Raw genomic sequence first — 24,975 nt, forward strand, 5'->3', positions numbered from 1 at the left:
TAAAAATAAAATAAAAGCTTTGAAAACACCTCTCAGTTACCCCATCTCTAAGTCAGGAAAAGGTTTTATCCAACCCTGCCAGCAGAAACACCTGGATTGCCAGGAGAACACCTGGATTGCCAAAGAAACCAAAGAAACACCTGGACTGCCAGCAGAACACCTGGATTGCCAGCAGAACACCTGGATTGCCAAAGAAACACCTGGACTGCCAGCAGAACACCTGGATTGCCAGAAACACCTGGATTGACAGGAGGAACACCTGGACTGCCAGCAGAACACCTGGACTGCCAGGAGGAACACCTGGATTGTCAAAGAAACACCTGGATTGCCAGGAGGAACACCTGGATTGTCAAAGAAACACCTGGACTGCCAGGAGGAACACCTGGATTGTCAAAGAAACACCTGGATTGCCAGGAGGAACACCTGGATTCCTGCCAGGACCCTCCAGGAGCTGCCAGGACCTGACCAGGGGCAGGGCCGAGGTCACCTGGCACTCACACCAATCCCACCTTGCTCCATGCCCAGCAATTTATTTGATTTTCTCCTATCAAAAGAGCTTCAGCCTGGGCTCAATAAGCTTCAAAACCTGAGAGGGGCCTTCAGCCTGAAGGAGAAAACAAAAGAAACCCCACCACAGTCCACATAAATAAATGTCATCTTTATTTAACCAAATATAATTTATCCATTAGGTCAACATCTGTCAGTTATAGGAACTATAAATAATTAAGACAGTCTTTTTCCTTTAATAAAAGAGTAAACCAGGATTTTCATCTGCAGGCAGCTGTAGAGTAGGCATGCATTGGAGTGCAACCAGTGGGAAGAGGTTTGTTTTTTGTTGTTTTTTTAATCAATATTCCTCATTTTAAATTAAATTCTTCCCTGACCATTCCCCAAGCACACTTTTGACCATATTTAATGAACAGACCCTCCCAGCCCCAGCAGCCCCCACCATGAGAGGCAGATTCCTCCTCTAGGGAATCCTTTCCTGGGGGATTAAGTGGTGATGTGACACCAGACAGGCCAGCAGAGCTGCCCTCTGTATCCATGAAAGCTGAAGTGTTAATGGGAGGAAGTCTAGCATTTATTCCTCAACATCAGGCAGAGAAATCAGGTGAGCAGCTGAGAATATTCCAGGAAATACTCCAGAAAATATTGCAGAGAATGCTCCAGAAGTCCCTGGGCTGAGAGTTCAGCACAGCAGGGACAAAGTTTGTTTTGTGGTTGGGTTTTTTTTTCCCTTTGAGCACAGCTTTGGCCAAAGGAGATCTGAGAAATGTCCCCAGAGGGGACAGAGGAGGGTCAGAGCTGCTCCCACCCAGGACAAGGAGCACAGGAGGAGGGGGACTGAGCCTGAGGGTGGATTAACAAGGGGGAAAAAGGGGGAAATCATCCCAAAATACAACACCTGCTCTTCTGAGGGGCTGAGAAGGAGCAGCCTGGAGCCCAGCCCTGCCTCCTGCACAGCACCAGCAGCAGGGAAGGGTCTGCAGAGCTCCAGGGAGGGCTGGAGCAGCCAGGAGCCCTGCTCTGGCTCCACCTGCCCCGTGATCTCCAGAACTTCATCCTGAGCCTCTTTTCCAACTCTTCTCTGGAGCTGGAAAAGAACTTCATCCAGAACTTCATCCTGAGCCTCTCCAACTCATCTCTGGAGCTGAAAAAGAACTTAGTCCAAACTTCATCCTGACCCTCTCTAACTCGTCTCTGGAGCTGGAAAAGAACTTCATCCAGAACTTCATCCTGACCTTTTCCAACTCGTCTCTGGAGCTGGAAAAGAACTTCATCCAGAACTTCATCCTGACCTTTTCCAACTTGTCTCTGGAGCTGGAGAAGAACTTCATCCAAACTTCATCCTGAGCTTTTTCCAACTCATCTCTGGAGCTGGAAAAGAACTTCATCCAAACTTCATCCTGAGCTTTTTCCAACTCATCTCTGGAGCTGGAAAAGAACTTCATCCAAACTTCATCCTGAGCCTTTTCCAACTCATCTCTGGAGCTGAAAAAGAACTTAGTCCAAACTTCATCCCGACCCTCTTGTCCAACTCGTCTCTGGAGCGAGGCCCAGCTCTGCACGCAGCTCCTGGCCTGGCACAGTGAGCCTGGACTAACTTTGGTCTTGGTTTGCCCCTAGCTCTGGTTTTTGCCGCCCTGCCAGCGTGGCCTAAGGGGAAGAGCAGGAATTCCAGGCAGCCCCGAGGAGAAGAGCACAGGAACAGGAGGGGAAGCAGCAGAGGAGGGAACCCTGCACTGCCAGGGCTCAGCCGGGCCCCCCCAGCTGGGCTGAGCCCCCATCCCAGCTCCACACACGGGCAGGGGGGTTCCTGTGCCACAGAGCTGCCCCAACAGCCAGGGCTCCACTCATCCTGCATGCCCAGCTGTTTTGCAGCTGGCAGGGAAATCCCACAGACACCAGGAGCAAAATGCTCCTGCCCAGGGGAACAGCCCAGGGATGGCAGGATGGAAAAATTGTGTGTCCAGGTGTCCAGGAAGAGTTCCCCAGGGATCCCTTCCTGCCTGCAAGGGCCCCGTCAGCAGCCAAAAGGAAAGCTGGGCACAGAACCAGGAGCTGTTTGTCCATCCATGCGCCCCTCTGGGTGCACTGAGGGAAAGGGAGCAGCACAAGGAGGGCTCCAGCAGGTCCTGCAGAGGGTCCCTGGCAGTGGGGATGGTGTGGGCAGAGCTCCCAGCCCCTCTGGGAGAAGCTCAGAGCAGCTGAGCTGGGCTCACCAAGGCAGAAGCAGCGTGGGTGGCAAAAGGGAGCCTGGAGCTGCCAGCAGAGCCCAGCCAGGGGCTCTCAGATCAGCTCACTCACATTCCTGGGGTGAACACAGGAGCCTTCCTCATCACCCTCCTCATAGACACTCCCCATTTTTGGATGTGGCCCCAGGCTGGAGCTTCAGAGAGCCAAGGCAGGGCTACCCCGTGCCCTGAGCCATGAGGTTGCACTTGGCTGGAAGGTGCCAGCTCAGCTGAACAAACCTGAGCTCGACCTGCAGGGTTTAAAACGCTTATGAAGCGAAAAAAGCAGCCCTTCACCTCGAGGGAGGGGGCAGGGGGGGCTCCCTGCATGATCCGACTGAGCAGGAACTTCACTGGAACCTTGGTTCAGACATGACTGCTACGAAAATTGCACTTAGTGATTGTCTCGTTACACTTTTTGTTTGTTTGTTTGTCCTTCCTAAAACTAGATCGATTTTTCTGTACAAACTTGACTTGAAATATAAACCACGTAAAATTCCCATTGAAAATAATGAGAATCTGGTATCAAAGGTGAAATCTTCCAGGATGGTGGGGGGGTGGCAGGAGGGGGAAGCAAAGAAACAACAAATGGAAGGAGGAGAGCTGCGGGAAGGGAGGAGCAGGGAGATTTAATCCCCAACATCGGAGTCCCGGTCCCCGATGAGCCAGAGCACGTGGAAGCTGAGGGCCAGGAGCCCTGTCCCAATGAGGTCCCCCAGAGCTGTCAGGTACGGGATGGAGAAGTTGTCGGGGTCCAGGTGCCTGCCCCACATCCAGTGCACCATCCAGTCAGCGATGTAGAGCAGGATCAGCACCTGGAACAGCCACAGCTCCTGAGCCCTGCGTGCCACAGCAGCTCTGCCTGCCACGGGGAGCACAACCTTCCCTGGGCAAAATAACCCCACGGCTCAAATAACCCCCCCTTGGGCCAAAATAACCCCCCCTGGGCAAAATAACCCCCTGGGCAAAAACAACCCCCCCTGGGCAAAATAACCCCACGGCCGAAATAACCCCCCCTGGGCCAAAATAACCCCCTGGGCAAAATAACCCCATGGCAAAAATAACCACCCCTGGCTAAAATAAAAAAAAATCCACATCCTCTTTTCATCACCAGGCCTTTCCAAATTGCCAAATCACCCCCCAGCACAGATGAGGACACCATCAAAAGGACTTAAAGGAGACAAAAGGCAGACTTTAAACTGCCCAGGAACGGCAGGATGGAAAAACTGTGTGTCCAGGAAGAGCTGCCCAGGGATCCTCTGCCCAGCACAGCACCTTTGGCAGGGACAGCCCCTGTCCGTCTGTCCCCAGGGCAGGTGACAGCCGTGTCCCCCGAGCCAGCCCAGCCCCGAGGGCCCCCAGCTCACCTGGAGCAGCGCTGCTGTCATGTAGAACACGATGAAGATGAGGGTGAGCGTGGTGTGTCCCCCCTGCATGGAGTGGATGGTGTAGAGGAAGACCAGGTGCCCGGGCACCACCAGGAGGAAGAGCACGCGGGCAGAGCGGGAGTTCACGTCTGCAGAGGGGACACCAGACCTGATTTAAACCCTGGCAGTGTCCCAGGGAACCACCCGGGCTGGTGGAAGGCGTCCTGCTCGTGGCACTGGGTGAGATTGAAGGTCCCCTCCCACCCAAACCATGACCCAGCTGAAGGCTGGCAGGGATTTTGGGGTGTGGAGCTGCACTGGATCATCCTGTGGGTCCCTTCTGAAACAGGGGGTTAGAAATTTAATTCAGGGTAAATACCAATTTTGGGGATTTTTTGTTTAGTCTTTTAACTTGCGTACTCACAAAACGACCTACAGAGAGTGAACAAGGAAGACTCAAAACTGCACAGATAATATTGGAGAGATAAAAAGAGGCCTACCACTAACTTTGAGACTAAAACAAACAGAAAAATGAAATATGAACTATAAATATCATATCTACATGACTTAAAAACTGCACAAGCCCATAAAATTAATAAATCAGTTTAATGCATATGCATATGTCTTTTATGCATGTGCAACAGGTTAGAAGATAAATAGACTCAAGAATTTCCAGAAGTGCACACGTCCTTAAGGAACTGAAATATATCATACCAACTTTACAACTTTTACAAGTTGTGGGGGTTTTTTCCCACTGTCTAGACTGCAAGGCAATGTCTGCATTCTATTAATGTGTCAGAGCTGGGGCAGTTCTCTACTCACTGGGCAGTTCTCTTCATCTCCCCACACCCAATCCTTCCTCCAGGAGAGCTCTTCTGTACATGAGCCATTAATTATTAATTATCTTCTTTTAATGAGCCATTAATTATTAATGATCTCCTGTTCATGGCCAGTGAGTGTCCCTGCATGGCTCAGAAAATTCCATCATCCCATGGGGAGATACTCTGCCCAGGGGAGGAGCCAAGAATTCCTACCTGGATACAATCTGGGATTTTGGGATACCAGAACAGCCTTTGCCCCCTGCATTCCCAGAGGAGCCCAGGCCCATCCCCACCAGCCCTGGAGCTTCAAAGGAAAACTTCCCCTTTGTGCAGGGTTTTTTTTTTTGGTACTATTGTATTTGTATTTTAATTTTCCTAGTAAAAAACCTGTTATTCCTACTCCTTTCGTTCTGACTCTGTTCTGACTCTGGCAGTGGTTTGTTTTTTGGGTTTGATTGACTCCAGCAGTGGTTTGTTTTTTGGGTTTTTTGGTACTATTTCATTTTTATTATTTATTTTCCCAATAAAGAACTGTTATTTCTATTCCCATATCTTTTGTTCTGATTCTGGCAGTGGTTTGTTTTTTGGGTTTTTTTTTGTACTATTGCATTTATATTTTAATTTCCCCAGTAAAGAACTGCTTTACACATCTTTACTTGCGAGCCCCCTAATTTCAGAATTCCAATCATCAGGAGGGAGGGGTGTCCTAGGTGATAACATTGGGGTGTATTCCATCACCACCTGGAGCTGCAATCCCCTCTTCCAAGAAGAACAGCTAAAACCTTCTCTACACTAAACCTCCAGAGAGAAACGACATCAGTCTGCAGGACTGTGTCCAGCTCTGGCTCCTCAGTTTGGGAAGGACGTTGAGATGCTTGAGCACGTCCAGAGGAGGCAGCGAGGCTGGAGAGGGGCACACAAACCCTGTGAGGAATGTTTGGAGGATCTGGGGTTGTTTAGCCTGGAGAAGAGGAGGCTCAGAGGTGACCTCATTGCTCTCCACAGCTCCTGAAGGGAGGCTGCAGACAGGTGGGGTCGGTCTCTCCCACCAGGCAGCACTGACAGAACAAGAGGACACAGCCTCAGCTAAGTCAGGGAAGGTACAGATTGGATATTAGGAAAAAAATTTTCACCAAAAGAATAATAAAATACTGGAATTGTCTTCCCAGGGAGGTGGTGGAATCACCATCTCTGGATGTGTTTAAAAAAAAATAGATGTGGCACTTGGTGCTGTAGTCTAGTTGAGGTGTCAGGGCATAGGTTGGACTTGATGATCTTAGAGGTCTCCTCCAACCTCATTATTCTGGGATTCTGTGTGTGTGTGACCACTGCTTCAACAAAACCACCACTGCCACCACCGCCCTAGCCAGCAAGTCTCAGGTTATACCTCTAACTCCGTCAGCAGTGCTATTACACGTACTTAATTCCTTATTCCCTTTTTCCTAATAAATGACATCTCTGACTTAAAACCCCTCAGTAATTTTACTTTTCACGCCAAGACAAGGGGGTTGCATTTCCCGGGCCGTACCTGAGCTGCAGAAGGTGCTGCAGGGGTTGGGGCAGCGCCGGGGCGCCGGCCCGGGGCCGTCTCCGGGCTCGCCGCTCATGTGCAGGTAGGTGGAGATGCGGCTGGCCTGCACCGCCACCAGGTTGCCACCCACACCTGTGGAAGAGGTTGGACAGCAGATTCTGAGCCTCTCACACCTGGGTGAGAGGTTGGACAGAGGATTCTGAGCCACCCACACCTGTGGAAGAGGTTGGACAGCAGATTCTGTGAGCCACCCACACCTGGGTGAGAGGTTGGACAGCAGATTCTGTGAGCCACCCACACCTGGGTGAGAGGTTGGACAGTGGATTCTGAACCACCCACACCTGTGGAAGAGGTTGGACAGCGGATTCTGTGAGCCACCCACACCTGGGTGAGAGGTTGGACAGTGGATTCTGAACCACCCACACCTGGGTGAGAGGTTGGACAGTGGATTCTGTGAGCCACCCACACCTGTGGAAGTGGTTGGACAGCAGATTCTGAGCCACTCACACCTGGGTGAGAGGTTGGACAGCAGATTCTGAGCCACTCACACCTGGGTGAGAGGTTGGACAGCAGATTCTGTGAGCCACCCACACCTGGGTGACAGGTTGGACAGCAGATTCTGAGCCACTCACACCTGGGTGAGAGGTTGGACAGTGGATTCTGAGCCACCCACACCTGGGTGAGAGGTTGGACAGCAGATTCTGTGAGCCACCCACACCTGTGGAAGAGGTTGGACAGCAGATTCTGAGCCACCCACACCTGGGTGAGAGGTTGGACAGAGGATTCTGTGAGCTGAGAATAGGATCTGTGTTTAGCACCGAAAGAATTTCCTACCGAGGTTGTTTGGCGTGGAAAGCAAGATGGAAAGGAGAAGAGGAAAGAAAAGAAAGTAAGAAAGAAAGAAGAAGAGAAAAGAAGAGAAAATAAAAATAAGAGAAAATAAGAAAGGAAGATAAGAGAAAATGAGAAAATAAGAGAGAAAGATAAGAGAAAATAAGAGAGAAAGAAGAGAAAAGGGGAGGGGAGGGGAGGGGAGGGGAGGGGAGGGGAGGGGAGGGGAGGGGAGGGGAGGGGAGGGGAGGGGAGAGGAGAAGAGAAGAGAAGAGAAGAGAAGAGAAGAGAAGAGAAGAGAAGAGAAGAGAGAGAAGAGAAGAGAAAGAAGAGAAGAGAGAAGAGAGAAAATAAGAGAAAGAAAAGATAAAGTAAGAAAGAAAAGAAGATAAAATAGGAAAGAAAGAAGATAAGAAAGAAGAGAAAATAAGAAAGAAAGAAGAGAAAGTAAGGAAGAGAAAGTAAAGAAAGCAAGAAGAAGAGAAAGTAAAGAAAGAAGAGAAAGTAAAGAAAGAAGAAGAGAAAGTAAGACAAAATAAGGAAGAGAAGAGAAAAATGAAAAAGAGAAACCTGCAGCTGCCTACTGCAATGAGCACTTCGTTTGTCTTTCCTGACCAGTGAGTAAAGTGTCAGCTTAGGAGTTTTGTGAGAATGCCTGAGAAGCATGCATGCTATGGCAAAACGGGGTTTGAAGCCTTCTGAAAAGCGAGGGTTGCTTTGTACTGTGACCACCTCAGCCACAACACTGCTGCAGGCACAAACAGGAGCTGCTCTCACAGCCAGCACAGCTGCAACTGCCAGCTGCTGGAATTATGCAGAACAGTCTGGTTTTGACCCCAATTCTACTTTTGCAGGATGTGAGGAGCTGGGACAAAGCTGTGACTTTCCCCCTCAATTCCCTGAGTAAAACTGAAGCACTTCTGTTACTGCAGCTGGGGGTGGAAGAAAAATGATGAGTCAGGCACCAGAACAGACACAGGAAGTTCAAAATATTATTTTTCACATGAAGCTGCGAAAGCCTCCAGCACTGGCTGAAAATTAACTCCACCTACTGTAAAAAAACAATTTAAAAATGAGTCTTCCTGGTTCAGCAGGCAGAAAGGAAGTGAAAACTTTGCACCAGAACCAATCAGATTTCCTGACTCCAAGGCACAAATACAAATCTTTGTGTTGCCAGGTGCCACAAGGCAAATATTTTAGAAGATGGGGCGGGGGGTGTTCTCCCAGACAGGAGGAATAAGGAAATGAAGAAGTCCCTGGAAATGTGGATTTTTGGGGAATAGCCTCCTAGGCTTGTCACCTGAACGGGCGGCAATGGGGGCAGCCAGACCTGTGTGCCCCAAAAGAGAATGAGTGTCCTGAAATCCCAGACCACCCCAATTTGCAAAGGGTGAAAGGGTGGCACAGGGGCAGCCAGACCTGTGTGCCCTAAAAGAAAATGAGTGTCCTGAAATCCCAGCCCATCCCAGTTTGCCAAGAGCAAAAGGTGGCAGAGGGGCAGCCAGACCTGTGTGCCCTAAAAGAAAATGAGTGTCCTGAGATCCCAAACCATCCTACTTTGCAAAGAACAAAGGGTGAAAGGGTTGCACAATGGCACAGGGGCAGCCAGACCTGTGTGCCCCACGAGAGAAGGAGTGCCTGCAATCCCACCCATCCCAGTTTGCCCAGAGCACAGGGTGGCACGGGGACACTCAGACCTGTGTGCCCCTGGCTCCCAAAAAGAGAATGAGTGCCTGCAATCCCACCCATCCCAGTTTGCAAAGAGCACAGGGTGGCACGGGGACACTCAGACCTGTGTGCCCACGAGAGAAGGAGTGCCTGCAATCCCACCCATCCCAGTTTGCCCAGAGCACAGGGTGGCACGGGGGCACTCAGACCTGTGTGCCCACGAGAGAAGGAGTGCCTGCAATCCCACCCATCCCAGTTTGCCCAGAGCTGCAGCCCCGGGGCGGGACAGGACTCACCGTTGATGACTGGAGTGAAAACTGCCATCCCAGCGAAGTTGGGATCCGACACCGTCCTGTCCAAAATGAGCCCCCCGACGCTGCAGGGGGAGAGGGGGGAGGTCAGAGCTGGGCTAAGGCCAGGGGGGCTCTGGGGACGGGGCCAGCCCACCTGCTGATGGCCATGGCGACGATGACGGGCTCCCAGCCCGAGTACAGCACCTCCCGCGTGGCAGAATTCCTCCTGGCAATGACGACCCAGATGGGCAGCAGGGACAGGAAGAAGGCACACACCAAGGGGTTCACGTACACTTTGCTCTCTGGGCAGGGGGGACAAGGAGGAGAAGAAGCAGAGAAATCAAGGCCACGTTGTTGCAGAATTTCTGAGAGAGAGAGGGGGCATGATTAATGTCTGGAGTGAGAATTGACTAGAAAACTGCACAGGCCCATAAAATTAATAAATCAGTTTAATGCATATGCATATATCTTTTATGCATGTGCAACAGGTTAGAAGATAAATAGACACAAGAATTATCAGAAGTGCACATGTCCTTAAGGAACTGAAATAAATCATACCAATTTTACAACTTTTACAAATTGTGGAGGTTTTTCCCTACTGTCCCAGATTGCCTGATAAGCGGCCTTGACGCGGCCTAGGAGCCTTTGACACAGTAAGAAATTAATTGTGGCACAGTCAGAAATTATGTTAAGGTAATTACAAAATAATGAGCTATATGAGTGTAAATTAGAGCAAAGACAAACAATGTTAGCTTGCCAATCAGAGTGCCTTTGTAAACTGTAAATTATATAGAAGTGTATAAAAACTACCATCTTCTCTTGAATAAATGCAGAATGTAGCATTAATCATATTGGTTTGACGTGCTTTCTGTCCTGTCCACCTTTCCTGTTTTGAGGACCCTGAGTTCACCACGTCCCTCAGGAGCTCCAGGAAGAGCAGGGAAAGTCCAGGCCAGCCTGGGCTCTGCAGGACCTGGTGGTTCCTCGTCGCAGCTGTAGCCTGAAAAAGGCTTGGATGTGTTCACCAGCAGATCTGGGGGAGATCTCTGCAATTCCAGCTGCTCATCCCCACTTCCCAGCCCTGGGCAGGATCTCCCAGCGCTGCTTCCTTCACCCCTGGATGAACCTGGCTGAGTCACGGCCCCAAGTCCCAGGGAAGGAGGAGGAGGAAGGAGGAGGAACCTGGGAGGCTCCAGCTCAGCCCTGCCCTGAGGATCCCCAGCTGGAGCTGACAGCTCAGCAGATGGAATCCAAATCTGCCTTCTCCCACTGCTCCAGCCCCAGCCCAGCCCCTGCAAGGGGCCAACCTCTCCCTGAGCACCCCAGCTGGAGAGGAGGAGGTGTGCAAGGCAGCGAGAAGCTCCATCCCCTCCCCTAACCTGAACGAGGCCTGAGGGAGCTCCAGAGAACCCCACACACCCCAAAAAAGATGATTGCAGAGGAAGAGGGTGAAATGAGAGGGAGACCCAGCAAGAACCAGGGAGACACTTTTTGCTTTTTTTTTGCTGCCTTTTGCTGCTCCTCACCCAGCTCCTTGTACAAGCCCCAGCTGATCCCTGACAGCAGAGCCAGCGTGATGAGGTCCCCCAGGCTGGCAGCGATCGGCGTGGCCACGTTGTCAGGATTGATCCCCATCTTCTTGGAGCCCACGATCACCCCAATCATAATCATGCCTGCAGCCAGAAAGAGGCAAAAAACCCCCAAAAACCCAGGATAAGGCCAAGGGGAGTTTAAAATCTCAAAAAGAGGTGCACAGAGGGGTGACTCTCACCCAGGACTAGGGAGGCAATGAAGGCAGTGGCCACGCTGCTGGCACACAGCAGCACAGCGTGGTCCATGCTGAAGTGCCCATCTGGGATCCAGCCGAACACCACGGCTGCGATGGAGGCCAGGAAGCCAACCACGGTGGCCTGGACCTGGAAATGGAGAGCACAGGGTCAGCAAGAGACCAAAACAGCCCCAGGGTGTGGGAGAGCTGGAGCGTGTCCAGGGCAGGCAGCGAGGCTGGTGATGGGTTTGGAGCACAAACCCTGTGAGGAACCCCTGAGGGAGCTGGGGGTGCTCAGCCTGGAGAAAAGGAGACTCAGGGGTGACCTTGTCACTCTGCACAGCTCCTGAAAGGTGCCTGTGCCCAGCTGGGGTTGGGCTCTTTCTCCAGGAGCTGACAGAACCAGAGCACACAGCCTCAGCTGCACCAAGGGAAATTTAGCTTGGATATCAGGAAAAAGTTTTTACAGAAAGGTGATAAAGTTCTGGAATGTTCTGCCTGGGGAGGTGGTGCAGTCCCCATCCCTGGGTGTGTTTAACAAAGCCTGGATGTGGCTCTGGGTGCCAGGGTTCAGTTGAGGGGCTGGGGCTGGGCTGAACTCGATGATCTCTCAGGTCTCTCCAATCTGGTGATTCTGTGAATTCTGTGAATTCTGTGAGAGGTTGCCCAGAGCAGCTGTGGCTGCCTCACCCTTGGAAGTGCCCGTGGCCAGGCTGGAGCAGCCTGGGACAGTGGAAGGTGTCGCTGCCCATGAGAAATGCATCAGCTGGTTGGAGTTCTGCATGCTGAGAATTTGAGACTTTCTGTGCTGACGGACTCTGACTCCCAGGGGAGCACTGCACTGACCCGAGGCTGTGGGGAAGGCTTCCAAAATGAATTAACAGCACTGGGATTATGGGTGTGGAGCTAGTTAGAAGTGTGTAATGTCACAGGATGAAAAACTTAGAGTTTGGGGTTTTAGAATATAGAAATAAATATGAATCAAGATGGAGGTTTTAGGGCGGAGGCAGGTTGTTCTTCACCTTCTTCTCCATGGGTTTGGGTGGTGGTTTGTCAGAAAAGTCCACAGTGCAGGCTTCAAGGGATCAGTTATTGGGTTAAAAAGGAAAATAATTTAGCTGTCATTTCTTAATTGGATAGTTTAGCCTCAAATGACCTTGTAACAAGAGATAGTTGGCCATTTTGTGCCTGGTTAATGAAAGACTGCAGAACTCACTGCTGTGAGACTGGACCATTGATAGAAATAACAAACACCTGAGTCTGAACATTAAATGCCATCTGAAGTGCCTTCAATCCCCACCCCAACAGAGGCAGAAAAAGGAAGCCAAAAACTGACATGAGCTTTAAGGTCCCTTCCAACCCGAACCATTCCATGATTTCATTCTATGATTCCAAGAAGGAAAACCCCACCCAGGGGGATCAGAATCCAGCATGGCAACAGCCAGTCCAACCTGCAGGGCCACAGAGGTGCCACCTGCCTCCCCATGAGACACAGAATATTGACAGCAAACAGCAAAACCCAGGCATTTAAACCTCCCACACTTGCCAAAGCTGGGCTTGCCCAGCTGTAAATATTGCCCTTCCCTCTGCTTACCTGTATCAGAGCCATGTTCCCCGTAATCATCTTCCAGAGCTCTTTGGGTGTATCTATTTGGCCAATATTAGCCTGCCAGAGGAAATCAGACAGCATTAATTACAGCCTGGCAGCACTTCACACCTGCTAACAGCCAAACTCCTGCGTGCCAGGAGCAGGAGGGGACCTCAAACCCTCAGCTCTTACAGCAGAATAATCCAGCAGCAAAGGGAGCCAAGGGGAATCAACAGCAACCAAAAACCTGCAAAAGCAGCGAGATCCCTCTGTGCCCCTGCAGCCCCACGCTGCTCTCATGGCTCTCACTCTGCTGGCACAGCCACGCCTGGCTGGCACCCAGCTGGGTCAGGCTGCCCCTCGGGCCAGGGGCAGAGCCCCAGGTCAGAGCAGCAGCACTGGGGCACGGCGGGCAGCAATCCCTCCTGGGACTGGGGAAAGCTGAGCAAACAGAGCTGGGGACACAGAGAGGAGCAGGCAGCAATCCCTCCTGGTCCTGGGAAAAGCTGAGCAAACAGAGCTGGGAACATGGAGAGGAGCAGGGAGCAAACAAGGCTGGGGACACGTGGGGACACGGAGAGGAGCAGGCAGCAATTCCTCCTGCTTGGGGACACGGAGAGGAGCAGGCAGCAATTCCTCCTGCTCCAGGGAAAGCTGAACAAACAAGGCTGGGGACACAGACAGGAGCAGGCAGCAATTCCCCTCCTGTTCCTGGGAAAAGCTGAGCAAACAGAGCTGGGGACACGTGGGGACATAGAGAGGAGCAGGCAGCAATCTCTCCTGGCTGGGGACACAGACAGGAGCAAGCAGCAATCCCTCCTGGCTGGGGACATGTGGGGACTTGGAGAGGAGCAGGCAGCAATTTCTCCTGGTCCAGGGAAAAGCTGAGCAAACAAGTCTGGGGACTTGGACAGGAGCAGGCAGCAATCCCTCCTGCTTGGGGACACGTGGGGACACAGACAGGAGCAGGCAGCCCTGGCCCAGGGCTCAGCTGGCACAGGGAGAGGCTGAGCAGGATGAGTAGGATAAAAAAAACCACTCAGTAAATATCACCGTGGGTGATACCAACCAGGAGCAGGAGGTGGAAATGGTTTTAATTCCTGGTGTAGGATCCAAAATAACCCAGAGGAATTGCTGCAGGGCACCAGCTCTGCTCCTCCCTGCCACCTCCAGGGTCTTTGAGGGAAGAATGGGTGAATTTATATCCAGTTTGCACCCTTAGAAGCTGATGAGCTCAGGAAACAAGGGAGAGGCTCAAACACTGGAGTGGGAAATGCACGTTGGAGTGCATTTTGAAGGAATGCATTTTGAATTTTTAATGAGTTAGAGATGGGACCTCTGAGTTTCTCAGATGATGGGATTTATTTTTCGTATCTTCTACATAGACAGGAAGGGTAAGTTTGGCTCACATCTTCACTGTATGGCTCAGAAAGTCTCAAGACCCCTAGTTACAAGACTTTTCAAGGATTTATTGACCAATAAAACACTGCCAACAAGGATATTTATGTTCTTGACCCAATCTTTAAATAATTTAATTTTATGGACTCATGCTACAGTGTAATCATGCTATGACACACAAACCTACAGTACTGCATCCTAAACTTCTCCAAACTTGTGCACAACACCACAGCAGCAATTTCCTCCTCTCAGGTGGTAAATAAAACAAGAAATCATTGATTAATTAATCCCCACGCTCTCCTTGCTGGATGTGCTTTACTGAGATGCTCCCATCTCTGAAGCAAATCATTCTGGGCAGAGAGGAGGAAGAAATTTGGGGGAAAACCAACAAAAAGTTGACTGGAGCAGCACAGCCAGCACAGGAATTTGAGCCCCATGTGAAGCCTGACCTTAAAATTCCAGCCACATGGCAATTAGGCTGGGATTAACATAACCTGGCTGTAATCACTTAATCCTTTAACTAACGGGGGAGTTTTGCCTCTTAATTGTGAAAGGAATTTCTGAGGTGCCTTAAAGCAGCACTGATTAGAAACCCAGAGTCTGAGAAGCCACTGCAGGCTGTGCAGAGAGGAGCTCCTGAAACAGCCCTGGGAGCAGAGACCCTCCTGGGCCACCAGGCTCCTCCTGGGCCACCAGCACGGGCACCTGGATGATCCTGGAGAGGCTCCGCACCTCCAGGACCCCATTTCATGATTCCATGATTTTAAGGAGGCACGGGAGGGAAGGCAGAGGCCAAAGGCTCTGGGGGTCAGCTTGGGGACAGGAGGCAGCAGGACAGGAGCTGAGCTGGTGTCCCTGTCACCCCCCTGCAGCCACCAGGGCAGATGGGGCAAAGTTCTGCATTCCTGACTTGGTTCCTCTGCCAGGGCTGCTCCTGCCAGCCCCAGGGGGGACACACAAGTGCCAACAGTGTCCCAGGCACTCCCCCTGAGCAGCCCGTGGCCAGAACGTGGCCAGGGGGGACAAGGTCCCTGCGGGCAGGACAGCAAAAATCCCAACAATGGAGAGGGAGTCACACAAAGGGATTTGTTTTGTTTGTTTTTTCCCCAGAGAGAAGGGGCAAACAAAGCTCAGCCTCTGTCCGGAGAGGAGAGGAAGAGGACAGAGAGGAGAGGAAGAGGACAGAGAGGAGAGGACCTGACCTGCCAGAGATGCAGAGATAGCCCTGTGCAACCCTGCTGTGCCTTCCCTGCCCAAAATTTGGGAATTTGACCTGCCCAGCCACCACCCCTGCCCAGGGAGGGCTCTCTGTGCCCCCAGCACTCACAGCTGTGGACAGGCGGGATGCCAGCGTCATCTCCAGGTTCCCCTTCAGGCCCAGCAGAGCAGGAACCAGGATGAACACCTCGGTCACCTGTTTGAAGACGTCCCAGTGCTGCAAAATTAAAACCAGCAAAAAAACAGAACCAGTAAATCCCAGCGTGGGCGATGCCAGCCTGGGCTCGGGGCACACACCCCAGTGCCCTCCCTGCTGCCACACGGGGAATTCTGCCTGGCAGCTGTGCCCACAAAATGTCACACAGCCGGGGGCCACAGCAGGGAGGGATGGAGAGGCTGTGCCCAACACTTGCAGGTTTTGGCAGATTTGGGTGCTGGAGTTTGGTCAGTCTCAGCTGAGAGCCTTTGCTGTGGCTTGCAAAAATATATATTTGCATATGAAATATATATAATATATATTAATATTAATATTTAAATTATACTAATTTTTAATTCTACTATATTATTACTAGATCAATATACTATTAATATTTTAATTATACTATATGATATGAATATAATAATATTGATATATATTATATATGTATATGTATTATATAATATATGTTATATATTATATAATAATATCATATAGTATAATAATATTATATATAATAATATTAATATATTTCATATAATTTTAGATATATATTTGCACGACACAGCAAAGGCCCTCAGCCATTATTATATAATAAAAATATACACAGAATTATTTAATATAATTATATAATAGAGAAAATATATATAATGATATATATTATATTAGTATATTAATAATAATAGATTATAATAATATAATATAAATAATATTATATTATTATAAATAATATACATTATGTAATATATATATTCTATATAATTATAATATATAATATCAATATAAAATATAATATTTTATTATTATATATTAGAATTATATATTATATAGCATATATTGTGTAATATATATGATATATATAATGTATATAATATATAATATCAATATAAATAATATTTCATTATTATATATTATAATTAGTTTATATTATTAATATAATATTGTAATGTATTGTATATATTGGGTAATATAGAAAAATATATATAATATATAATATATAATATACAATATATAATATACAATATATTATATATTTATATAAATAATACAATATTATATTATATATAATAAAATTATAAAAATTTACGAAAATATATAATTTTATCTACTCTTTTTTCCACTTTGGCCCCCTGAGGCCACCTTTCCCTCCCAGCTGTGCTAACTCAGCCGTTTCCCAGGCTAGGAGGAGGCTCCAGCCCTCTGCCAGCTGCCCTTGGCAGTGCCACCCTGCCAGGCTCACGGGACACGGATTTCCCTGCAGGACAAGGAGAGCCACCAGCTTTCCTTCTTCCATCCACCTGCCAGCCTGGGCGAGGCAGGAGTTCATTGATTTTGTGTTTATTTTTCCCACCCTCACCTCGGAGCCACCAAGGTGCATTTTCCTGCTGCTTTGCTGTGGGAATGCAGAGCTTCCCTCTGGCTGCCCTGGGACCCTGGAGGGGTCAGGAACCCCCTGGACAGAGCCCCCAGAGACACTGGCTGGGATCTCTGCCCATGGAAAAGAGTTTTCAATCTCACAGGATCAATTTCCAGCTCTGAATGTTTGATATAAATAATAATTAAGTGTGGCACGGGTGCAAAAGTAAAATTTTAGGATTCTAGATGAGGGGTCCAAAGGGGACAAGATGGAGGAAATTGGGTGTGCCTTGTCCTTTTTTTCCTTCTTCATGCCCTCCATGTTTCACTGTGGTGTTGGCATTTTTCTGTTGGTTCAGGCTGGGGACACACTGTCCAACGTAGGTGACAGATATTGGCACGTTCTTGTAAATGCAGCCCAGGGAGTTTCTGGTATTGAATGTTTGTCACATCCCACTGAGGGCAGAGCCCCACACGCTGCCCTGCAGGACAGAGCTGGGCAGGGCAGCAGAACATGTGAGAGATCAACAGAATAAACAACCTGGAAACAGCACAGACCAATTATGGCTTCTGCTTTGGCAGCGGGGCTGACAGACAGAGACTTTCTACATTTTGGAATCATCAATATCTCAGATTCTGACACTTTGCAATACCAAATTCGAGCTGCTCTCGAAAACTCCTTGCAGGCAAATGAAAGAAAAAAGAGTGGAGGCAAGCTTGGGATGGGTGGAGTGGGATTTCTCCAAGGGAAAAGGGGTTTTCCAGTGTGGTAAGCACATTTTCTTCTCAGGATTTTCATAGAGGTGCAAAAAGAGAAATGAAAGAGAAAACAATTTCTATTTCTGCTCCTTGTTTTCCCACGTGGAATGTGTTTGGACAATTGTTTACCAGGGGTGAGTGCTGGGCTGGATTCTGGTGAGGATTGTTTGAGCCTGGGGCTGGACTCTCAACAGAGGATTCTGAGTTGTGAGATTTGGTAGTTAGAAAAGCAGGTTTGTAGTTTTAGTATTTCATTTATATAGTATATTAATGTATTTTAGCATAGTTATAATAAAGAAATCATTAGCCTTCCAAATTGAGTCAGACATTGTAATTTCTTCCCATTGGCTTCGCCTCCATTTACCATTTTGCAGTGACAAAAATCCCTTTAATGTTTCTGACGTTGGTTGGGCCGGGTGAGGCTGCAGAGACCCTGGCAGGGGCTGTGCCCTCCTCCTCCCTGGCAGTGCCCCAGGCCAGGCTGAGCTTGGAGCAGCCTGGCATGGGGAAGGTGTCCCTGCCTTGGAATGGGATCCACCCAAACCTCCGGGATTTCACGCCAAGCTGACTCTCAGGGACACAGCCTGAGAGTCTATATAAAAAATATAATATTATTATATTATTTATATTGATATAAAATTATATATTATTTCTATTTTATATTATTTATTATATAATATTCTATTATTTATATTGATATATAATCATCTATTATATATTATATATATATTTATTATATATTCTATAATATTATGTTATTTATAGTGATATATAATTATCTACTGTATATATTTTATATATATATTATTATATATTCGATAATATTTTTGTTATTTATATAGATATATAATTATTATATATTTTAATTTTTATTATATATTATATAATATTATTATATTATTTATATTTTTATATCATTATCTATTTTTTATATATGTGTATATATAAATATATATACTCCCCGTGGCAGCACCACTGCCCTGTCCTGGGTTAAGTGTGGATTCAATTTCCCTCTGCCAGAGGAATTTCCCCTGGGGCAGCTCTCCTCTGCTCACTGGGCAGTTCTCTTCATCTCTTCCACAAACCAATCCCCCCTCCAGGAGATCTCCTCTGGTCATGGGCCATTAATTATTAATTATCTTCTGTTCATGAGCCATTAATTATTAACAATCTCCTGTTCATGGCCAGTGAGTGTCCCTGCATGGCCGAGAAAATTCCATCATCCATGGGGAGATGCTCTGCCCAGGGGAGGAGCCAAGAATTCCTACCTGGATACAATCTGGGATTTTGGGATACCAGAACAGCCTTTGCCCCCTGCATTCCCAGAGGAGCAGCTTTCTTCCCCCTGCATTCCCAGAGGAGCAGCTTCCTTCCCCTGCATTCCCAGAGGAGCAGCTTTCTTCCCCCTGCATTCCCAGAGGAGCAGCTTCCTTCCCCCTGCATTCCCAGAGGAGCAGCTTCCTTCCCCTGCATTCCCAGAGGAGCAGCTTCCTTCCCCCTGCATTCCCAGAGGAGCAGCTTCCTTCCCCCTGCATTCCCAGAGGAGCCCAGGCCCATCTCCCCCAGCCCTGGAGCTCCAAGGAAAACTCCCCCTTGTGCAGATCCTGCTCCAGCAGAAGCACAGCTGGCACTGCAGGAGGCTGAGCCCCCCTGGGATGGGGCTGAGCCACTCCCTGACCCACAGGGGACAGGGCTGCTCTGACCCTGACACTGCTTTGGTTGTACTATTGCATTTGTATTTTTAATTTTCCCAATAAAGAACTGTTATTCCTATTCCTTTTGTCCTGACTCTGTTCTGACTCTGGCAGTGGTTTGGTTTTTTTGGGTTTGACTGACTCTGGCAATGGTTTGTTTTTTGGGTTGTTTTTTGTACTATTGCATTTGTATTTTTAACTTTCCCAATAAAGAACTGTTATTCCTATTCCTTTTGTCCTGACTCTGGCAGTGGTTTGCTGTTTTTGGGTTTGACTGACTCTGGCAATGTTGGTTTCTTTTGGGGTTTTTTTTTGTACTATTGCATTTGTATTTTAATTTTCCTAGTAAAGAACTGTTATTCCTATCCCCATATTTTCCCTGTGAGATCTTTAATTTCAAAATTATAACAATTTTGAGGGACAGCACACAGGGGCAGGGCCAGGCACCAGCTCCAGCTCTCATCAGCTTGTCCCAAGCCTGGTTTGTAAATGCAGCTTTAGGGGAGGCTGCCCTGCAAGCTGCAGCCTCTGCAGCAGCTCTAGGGCAGGGCTGCTCCTGGAGAAAGGAAGAAAAGGCATCTTTGGGGAAGAAAAGGCATCTTTGGGGAAGAAAAGCAAGGAGATTTCTGCAGAGCTCAGCAGTTCGCTGGCTGCAAAAATAAAAACCTAAAAAAGACCAAAAAAATCTAAAAAAGGCAAAAAAAACCTAAAAAAAGGCAAAAAGGAAACCCTAAAAAAAGGAAAAAAAGAAACCCTAAAAAAGGCAAAAAAGAAACCTTAAAAACATTAAAAAAAAACTAAAAGAGGAAAAAAACAACCTAAAAAGGGGAAAAAACCCCTAAATAAGGCAAAAAAACCTCCACCAAAACCTAAAAAAGGCAAAACCCAAAAAAACTCTAAAAAAAGGCAGAAAATATTTAAAAGTAAAAGACAAAAAAATCCACTATAACATAAAAAAGAGAAAAAAAAATCAACAAAACAAAACAAAAAAATTTTAAAAAGCCAAGAAAATAAGGATAAAGAGAAGATGAAATAAGAATTTCAGTTCAGGACGTGGAGGTGTTAAAATCCCTGTAGCAGCTCCTCTGAGAAGCACAGCACCAGGGCAATCAGCTGGATTTAGGGAGGCAAACAGAGCAGAGAGGATCCTCCAGGATGTGCCCAGGATCCCACGCAGCACTGGGGGGGATCTGGGGGTGGTGGAGGCTCTGGAAAAATCCTCCCCCATGGCTCAGGTCATGCCAAGGCTGAAGGGAGCTGGAGCTGCTGGCAGCACAGGCTAAGCTGCTGTGGGACATGGGAAATTACAAAGTTTTATTCCCCAGTAATGGAATGATAAAGTTTTACTCCTAAATTTACACTCCTCGAGGCAGCAGAACGCAGTCTCCCAGCCCTGCCTGCTCACAAGCTCCAGGAAAAATTTTAGCTTGGGTTCAAATCACTTTGGGGGACTTCCAGAAGAGCCAGGCAGGGACCTTGCGAAGGGAAAACATGCTTGAAATGTGCTTATTTTTTCAGAAAACGATTCCAGTAAAACTCTCCCGGATTAATTTCCCCCGTCCAGCCTTTCCTGTTTGGAGTCACTTCCCAGCTGTCCCGGCAGGTCCCACCAGGAGAGGCCACAGGCATGAGCAGAGCTCAAAGGCACGCAGAGGAACTGCTGCTGTGGGCAGGACAGCACCAGGAGAGGCTGCCTGGCCACCCACAAATCCCAAAAAAACCCTTCTGACTTCCTGGCAGCACAAATCCCAAAAAATCCCTTCTGGCTTCCTGGCACTGACCCAGCTGCCCGGGGCTGACACTGGAGCTCTCCCTGCCCACTGCACCAGGGTTTGTTTCCTCAGCCCAGCCAACAGCTCCCAGCAGAGCATTTTTGGGTGCCCACAGCTCCCAAAATCTGCGTCCCCCATCCCAAAGCTTGGATGAGCCTGGTTTTGTGCCTCAGGCTCTGCCCAGCCTGGCGCTCAGGGCACACAGCAGCTGATCTGCTGCCAGGCACGCCTGGGAAATGCACAGGAGCCTCCGTTTCCAAGGACAGCATTCCCGCATGGAAACACAGCCAGGCTGGCACGTTCCCACCGGGAACACCTTGGTTTTTATCCAGAGGCAACTGCCAGCTCCCTGCTGGCCTCTCCTAAATGTCACCTGCACCTCTCGGGGGAACACTCCTGTCATCCCTGGATGCCTCCAGAGTGCAGGGAAGTGGTGCAGGAAGCTCTGGAATGAGCCACAGGGCCTGGCACACACCGAGGGAAACATTGACCTGGCTGGCACGAGCCTGGACCAGCACAGCAAGCACCCGAGGTGGGAAAGGGACAAAAGGAGCTGGGATGTCACCAAGGAAGGGATTTATCTCCAGCTGTGATGCACAGAGTGCTCTCACTTCCCAGGCTGCTCCTCCTCCTCTGAGCCATTGCCCTCTCCTTTCTTCATTTTTCTCCCATCCCCTTAAATTAACTGAGTTTAATTTGCAAAGCCAGGGCTGGGACAAGGTGATGGAGAGCCCCCCATCTCCCCCTCCCCAGCAGCCCTCCAGGGAGCTGTTTCCCCCCTTCCCAGGCCCTGACCCAGCCTTGGCAGTCCCCTGTGGCACCCAGCCCTGCCCCGCAGGGTGCCAGCCCTACCTGCACGATGTCCAGCACCATCCCAGCAGCGACCGTGCCGAAGCCAGCCAGCAGGAAGGGGAACAGCACCTGCAGCCCGATGGAAAACGAGGTCTCCTTGAGGGGCGAGGCGGGCTCGGGACCCCGGTCCGTGCTGGTGTCATCGCTCTCGTTGCTCTGGCTGCCATTTTCCAGCAGGGCATCCTCTTCCCTCACCCCTTTGGCGTTGGCACGGGACTCCAGCACCACCACTTCCACGCCGGTGCCGCCGGGCGCCAGGAAGCCCTGGGTGGGCTCGGGGCAGTCCCCGGGCACCACGGGCAGCACGGCCCCGTTGGCCTGGGCGCTCTCCTTGTGCTCCAGCGTGGAAGTCATGCTGCAGCACCCGCTCGGCTGGGCCTTGGCGCGCTGGGCCTACAGCCAGCAGCTGCTCCAGCAGGGATCTTCTGCCAGCAGCTTACCCACACGGCCTTCCCAGCATCTAGGGGTGCGCCGTGCCAGCCCTGCTCGCCCGCCCGGCAGTGCACAGCCTGCTCCTGCGGCAGAGATCCCCATCAACAGCGCCCGGGATGGGGACACGGAGCAAGGCGAGGGCAGGGGACCGGCAGCAATTCCCCCTGGCTCTGCTCCTCTCCGGCGCCCTGTGCTGCAGCAGCCGCCCGGGCGGGATCCCAGCTTTCCTCCCGAGATGGGTGATGCTTTACTGCATCTCTTCCCGGCTTTTTAACAGCAGACGTGATGGGGCAGAGGGAAAACCAGAAGAAGTGAAGGACACAGAAGCTTAAAGGAACACTGAAGGAGAGGGCTGGCTTTTAGACGTGATCCCACTCAGGCTCTTCTTGCTGCCACTGTCCCTCTGCAGAATTCCAGTGGGAAGGCTCCTGCGGGCTTTCTGCCAGAAGAGCCAGCGATTCCAGCAGGATTCCAGCGCCACTGCCGCCCTCCTCCTCCTCGCCCAGCAGTTTCTCACCCTTACTCAGGGTTAACCCACGGAGGGTTACTCACGGCGCTGGGCAGGCTGCAGGGTGGGGGCTGGCATTTGGGCGGCCTGGGGATCGAACGTGCTTTCCCAAGAGCTCGTCCGTCACCTGAAACACACGGCAGGAAAGCCGATATTCCCCGCGCTCCCGTGGGATCAGCGATCCGTGCCCAACCTCCGCCGTGCCCCTCCTCTCCCCGCGCTGTCCTCCCGCACGCCCGGGGGCTGCGGGGCACAGTGGCGGGGCGATCCCCGCGGCCGGGGCTGCTCCCGCAGCGCCCCGCGAGCCGCCAGCTCCGGAGCGGATCCCCGCGGGAATGCGCGCAGCGCAGCGGAGCGGGGCTGCCGCCCGGCCCGTGCCCCGCGGTCCCGTACCCGCCGTGCCGGTACCGAGTCCCGCCGTGCCGGTCCCGTGCCCGCGGTGCCGGTACCGAGTCCCGCCGTGCCGGTACCGCCCGGTGCCGGCCGCTCCGCTCCCGCTCCGCTCCCGCTGCGCACCCGCGGCTCCGCCGCCGCCCCGCGCTCTGCCCCGCCGGGCCCCGCCCCGCGCCGCCCTGACATCACCGCCGCCCAATGGCGGCCGCGCCCGCCCCGCCAAGCCGCGCTCCCATTGGCCCGGCGCGCGTGGCGTCACGTCTGGCCACGCCCCCCGGCGCGCAGCGCGTCCCCCGTGCGTGTAGGCCACGCCCCTTTGGCGCGCGGGGGCGGGGCCTCGGGCCCAGGCGGGGCCGGTGGGGGCGGCCGGTCCGTCTGTCCGTCTGTCCTTCTTGTCTGTCTTTCCGTCCTTCTGTCCGTCCTTCTGTCCATCTGTCCGTCCATCCTTCTGTCCATCTGCCCTTCTCTCTGTCTGTCCGTCCGTCCGTCCGTCCATCTGTCCGTCTGCCCGTCCCTCTGTCTGTCTGTCCGTCTGTCCTTCTATCCATCCGTCCTTCCATCCACTCTGCTGTCCATTCTTTATTCCACCCTGCTGTCCATCCGTCTGCCCATCCCTCCATCCATCCATCCATCCATCCATCATCCATACATCATCCATCCATCCATCATCCATCCATCCATCATTCATCATCCATCCATCCATCCATCATCCATCTATCCATCTATCCATCCATCCATCCATCCATCCATCCATCCATCATCCATCTATCCATCCATCCATCATTCATCATCCATCCATCCATCCATCATCCATCTATCCATCTATCCATCCATCCATCCATCCATCCATCATCCATCCATCCATCCATCCATCCATCCATCATCCATCCATCCATCCATCCATCCATCCATCCATCATCCATCATCCATCCATCCCTCCATCCCCATACCTTTACCTGCTCTCTCGGGGCTCTCTGGAGCTCCCTCTCTCCCCGCTGTGCCCCCTGGGAGCTCAGGGGTGCCCAGGGGTGCCCAGCAATGCCACCCCCATGCAGGGAGGCAGGGCTGGATGCAGCCCAGCGTGCTCAGTGGTGCCCACTGGATTTCAGGCCTCTGCCAGGCTGGGGCAGCTCCGAACAAAAGCTCAGCAATATTGTCACGTACTCTGCCTCTACTTGTGCCAAACTGTCCCACAACAAATAAATAAAGAGCATAAAAACTCCTGCTACAGAGGCCAGGTCCTTGTTGCTCTGTACAATTCTGTGTTCCTGAATGAACCAGCTCCTCTGATTCATGCTTTCCTTTTATTTCCTTTTTTTTTTTTTTTTTTTTTTTCTTGTCATGAGTGGAAATTTTGAGCAGTTGTTTTTCCTTCCTGCCTTTCCTTTCCTCCCAGGAAACAGCCAGCAGCGAGTTATTGCTCAGGGTGGTGATGTGACCCCAGCTCCAGCCCTTGGAGACACGCTCTGGGCCGGGAAGGGTGGCTGGGACACTGCAAGAGTGTAGGGGAAGGGGAGGCAGCCCAGGAGCTGCCAGAATCTGAGGTATTGATGACTCCAAAATGTAGAAAGTCTCTGTCTGTCAGCCCCCTGCCAAAGCAGAAGCCATCATTGGTCTGTGCTGTTTCCAGGTTGTTTATTCTGTTTATCTCTCACATGTTCTGCTGCCCTGCCCAGCTCTGTCCTGCAGGGCAGCGTGTGGGGCTCTGCCCTCAGTGGGATGTGACAAACATTCAATACCAGAAACTCCCTGGGCTGCATTTACAAGAACGTGCCAATATCTGTCACCTACGTTG

At 50.5% G+C, this 24,975-nt stretch overlaps 1 protein-coding gene across 4 annotated transcripts; it reads right to left on the minus strand.

Moving 5' to 3' along the window:
- Nucleotides 1–637: 637 nt before the first annotated feature.
- Nucleotides 638–24,662, minus strand: SLC41A1 (solute carrier family 41 member 1). 4 transcript variants are annotated; one of them, XM_085561358.1, is made up of 11 exons: nucleotides 24,137–24,662; nucleotides 21,848–22,914; nucleotides 15,328–15,435; nucleotides 12,609–12,680; nucleotides 11,018–11,162; nucleotides 10,773–10,919; nucleotides 9,401–9,548; nucleotides 9,250–9,329; nucleotides 6,452–6,586; nucleotides 4,103–4,251; nucleotides 638–3,550 (listed from the first exon to the last, which is right to left on the minus strand). In XM_085561358.1, exons 2-11 carry the CDS (start codon nucleotides 22,199–22,201, stop codon nucleotides 3,365–3,367), a joined length of 1,524 nt encoding a protein of 507 aa, XP_085417484.1. In that variant the 5' UTR covers nucleotides 22,202–22,914; nucleotides 24,137–24,662; the 3' UTR covers nucleotides 638–3,364. The 4 variants fall into 4 exon arrangements, with proteins under 4 accessions (XP_085417484.1, XP_077645195.2, XP_085417482.1 ...); XM_077789069.2 differs by lacking the exon at nucleotides 24,137–24,662 and adding an exon at nucleotides 23,237–23,366; XM_085561356.1 differs by lacking the exon at nucleotides 24,137–24,662 and adding an exon at nucleotides 23,196–23,339.
- Nucleotides 24,663–24,975: the final 313 nt, after the last annotated feature.

The sequence above is a fragment of the Lonchura striata genome, chromosome 26, assembly GCF_050655825.1.
Source record: "Lonchura striata isolate lonStrDom1 chromosome 26, ASM5065582v1, whole genome shotgun sequence".
NCBI classification, from domain to species: Eukaryota; Metazoa; Chordata; class Aves; order Passeriformes; family Estrildidae; genus Lonchura; species Lonchura striata.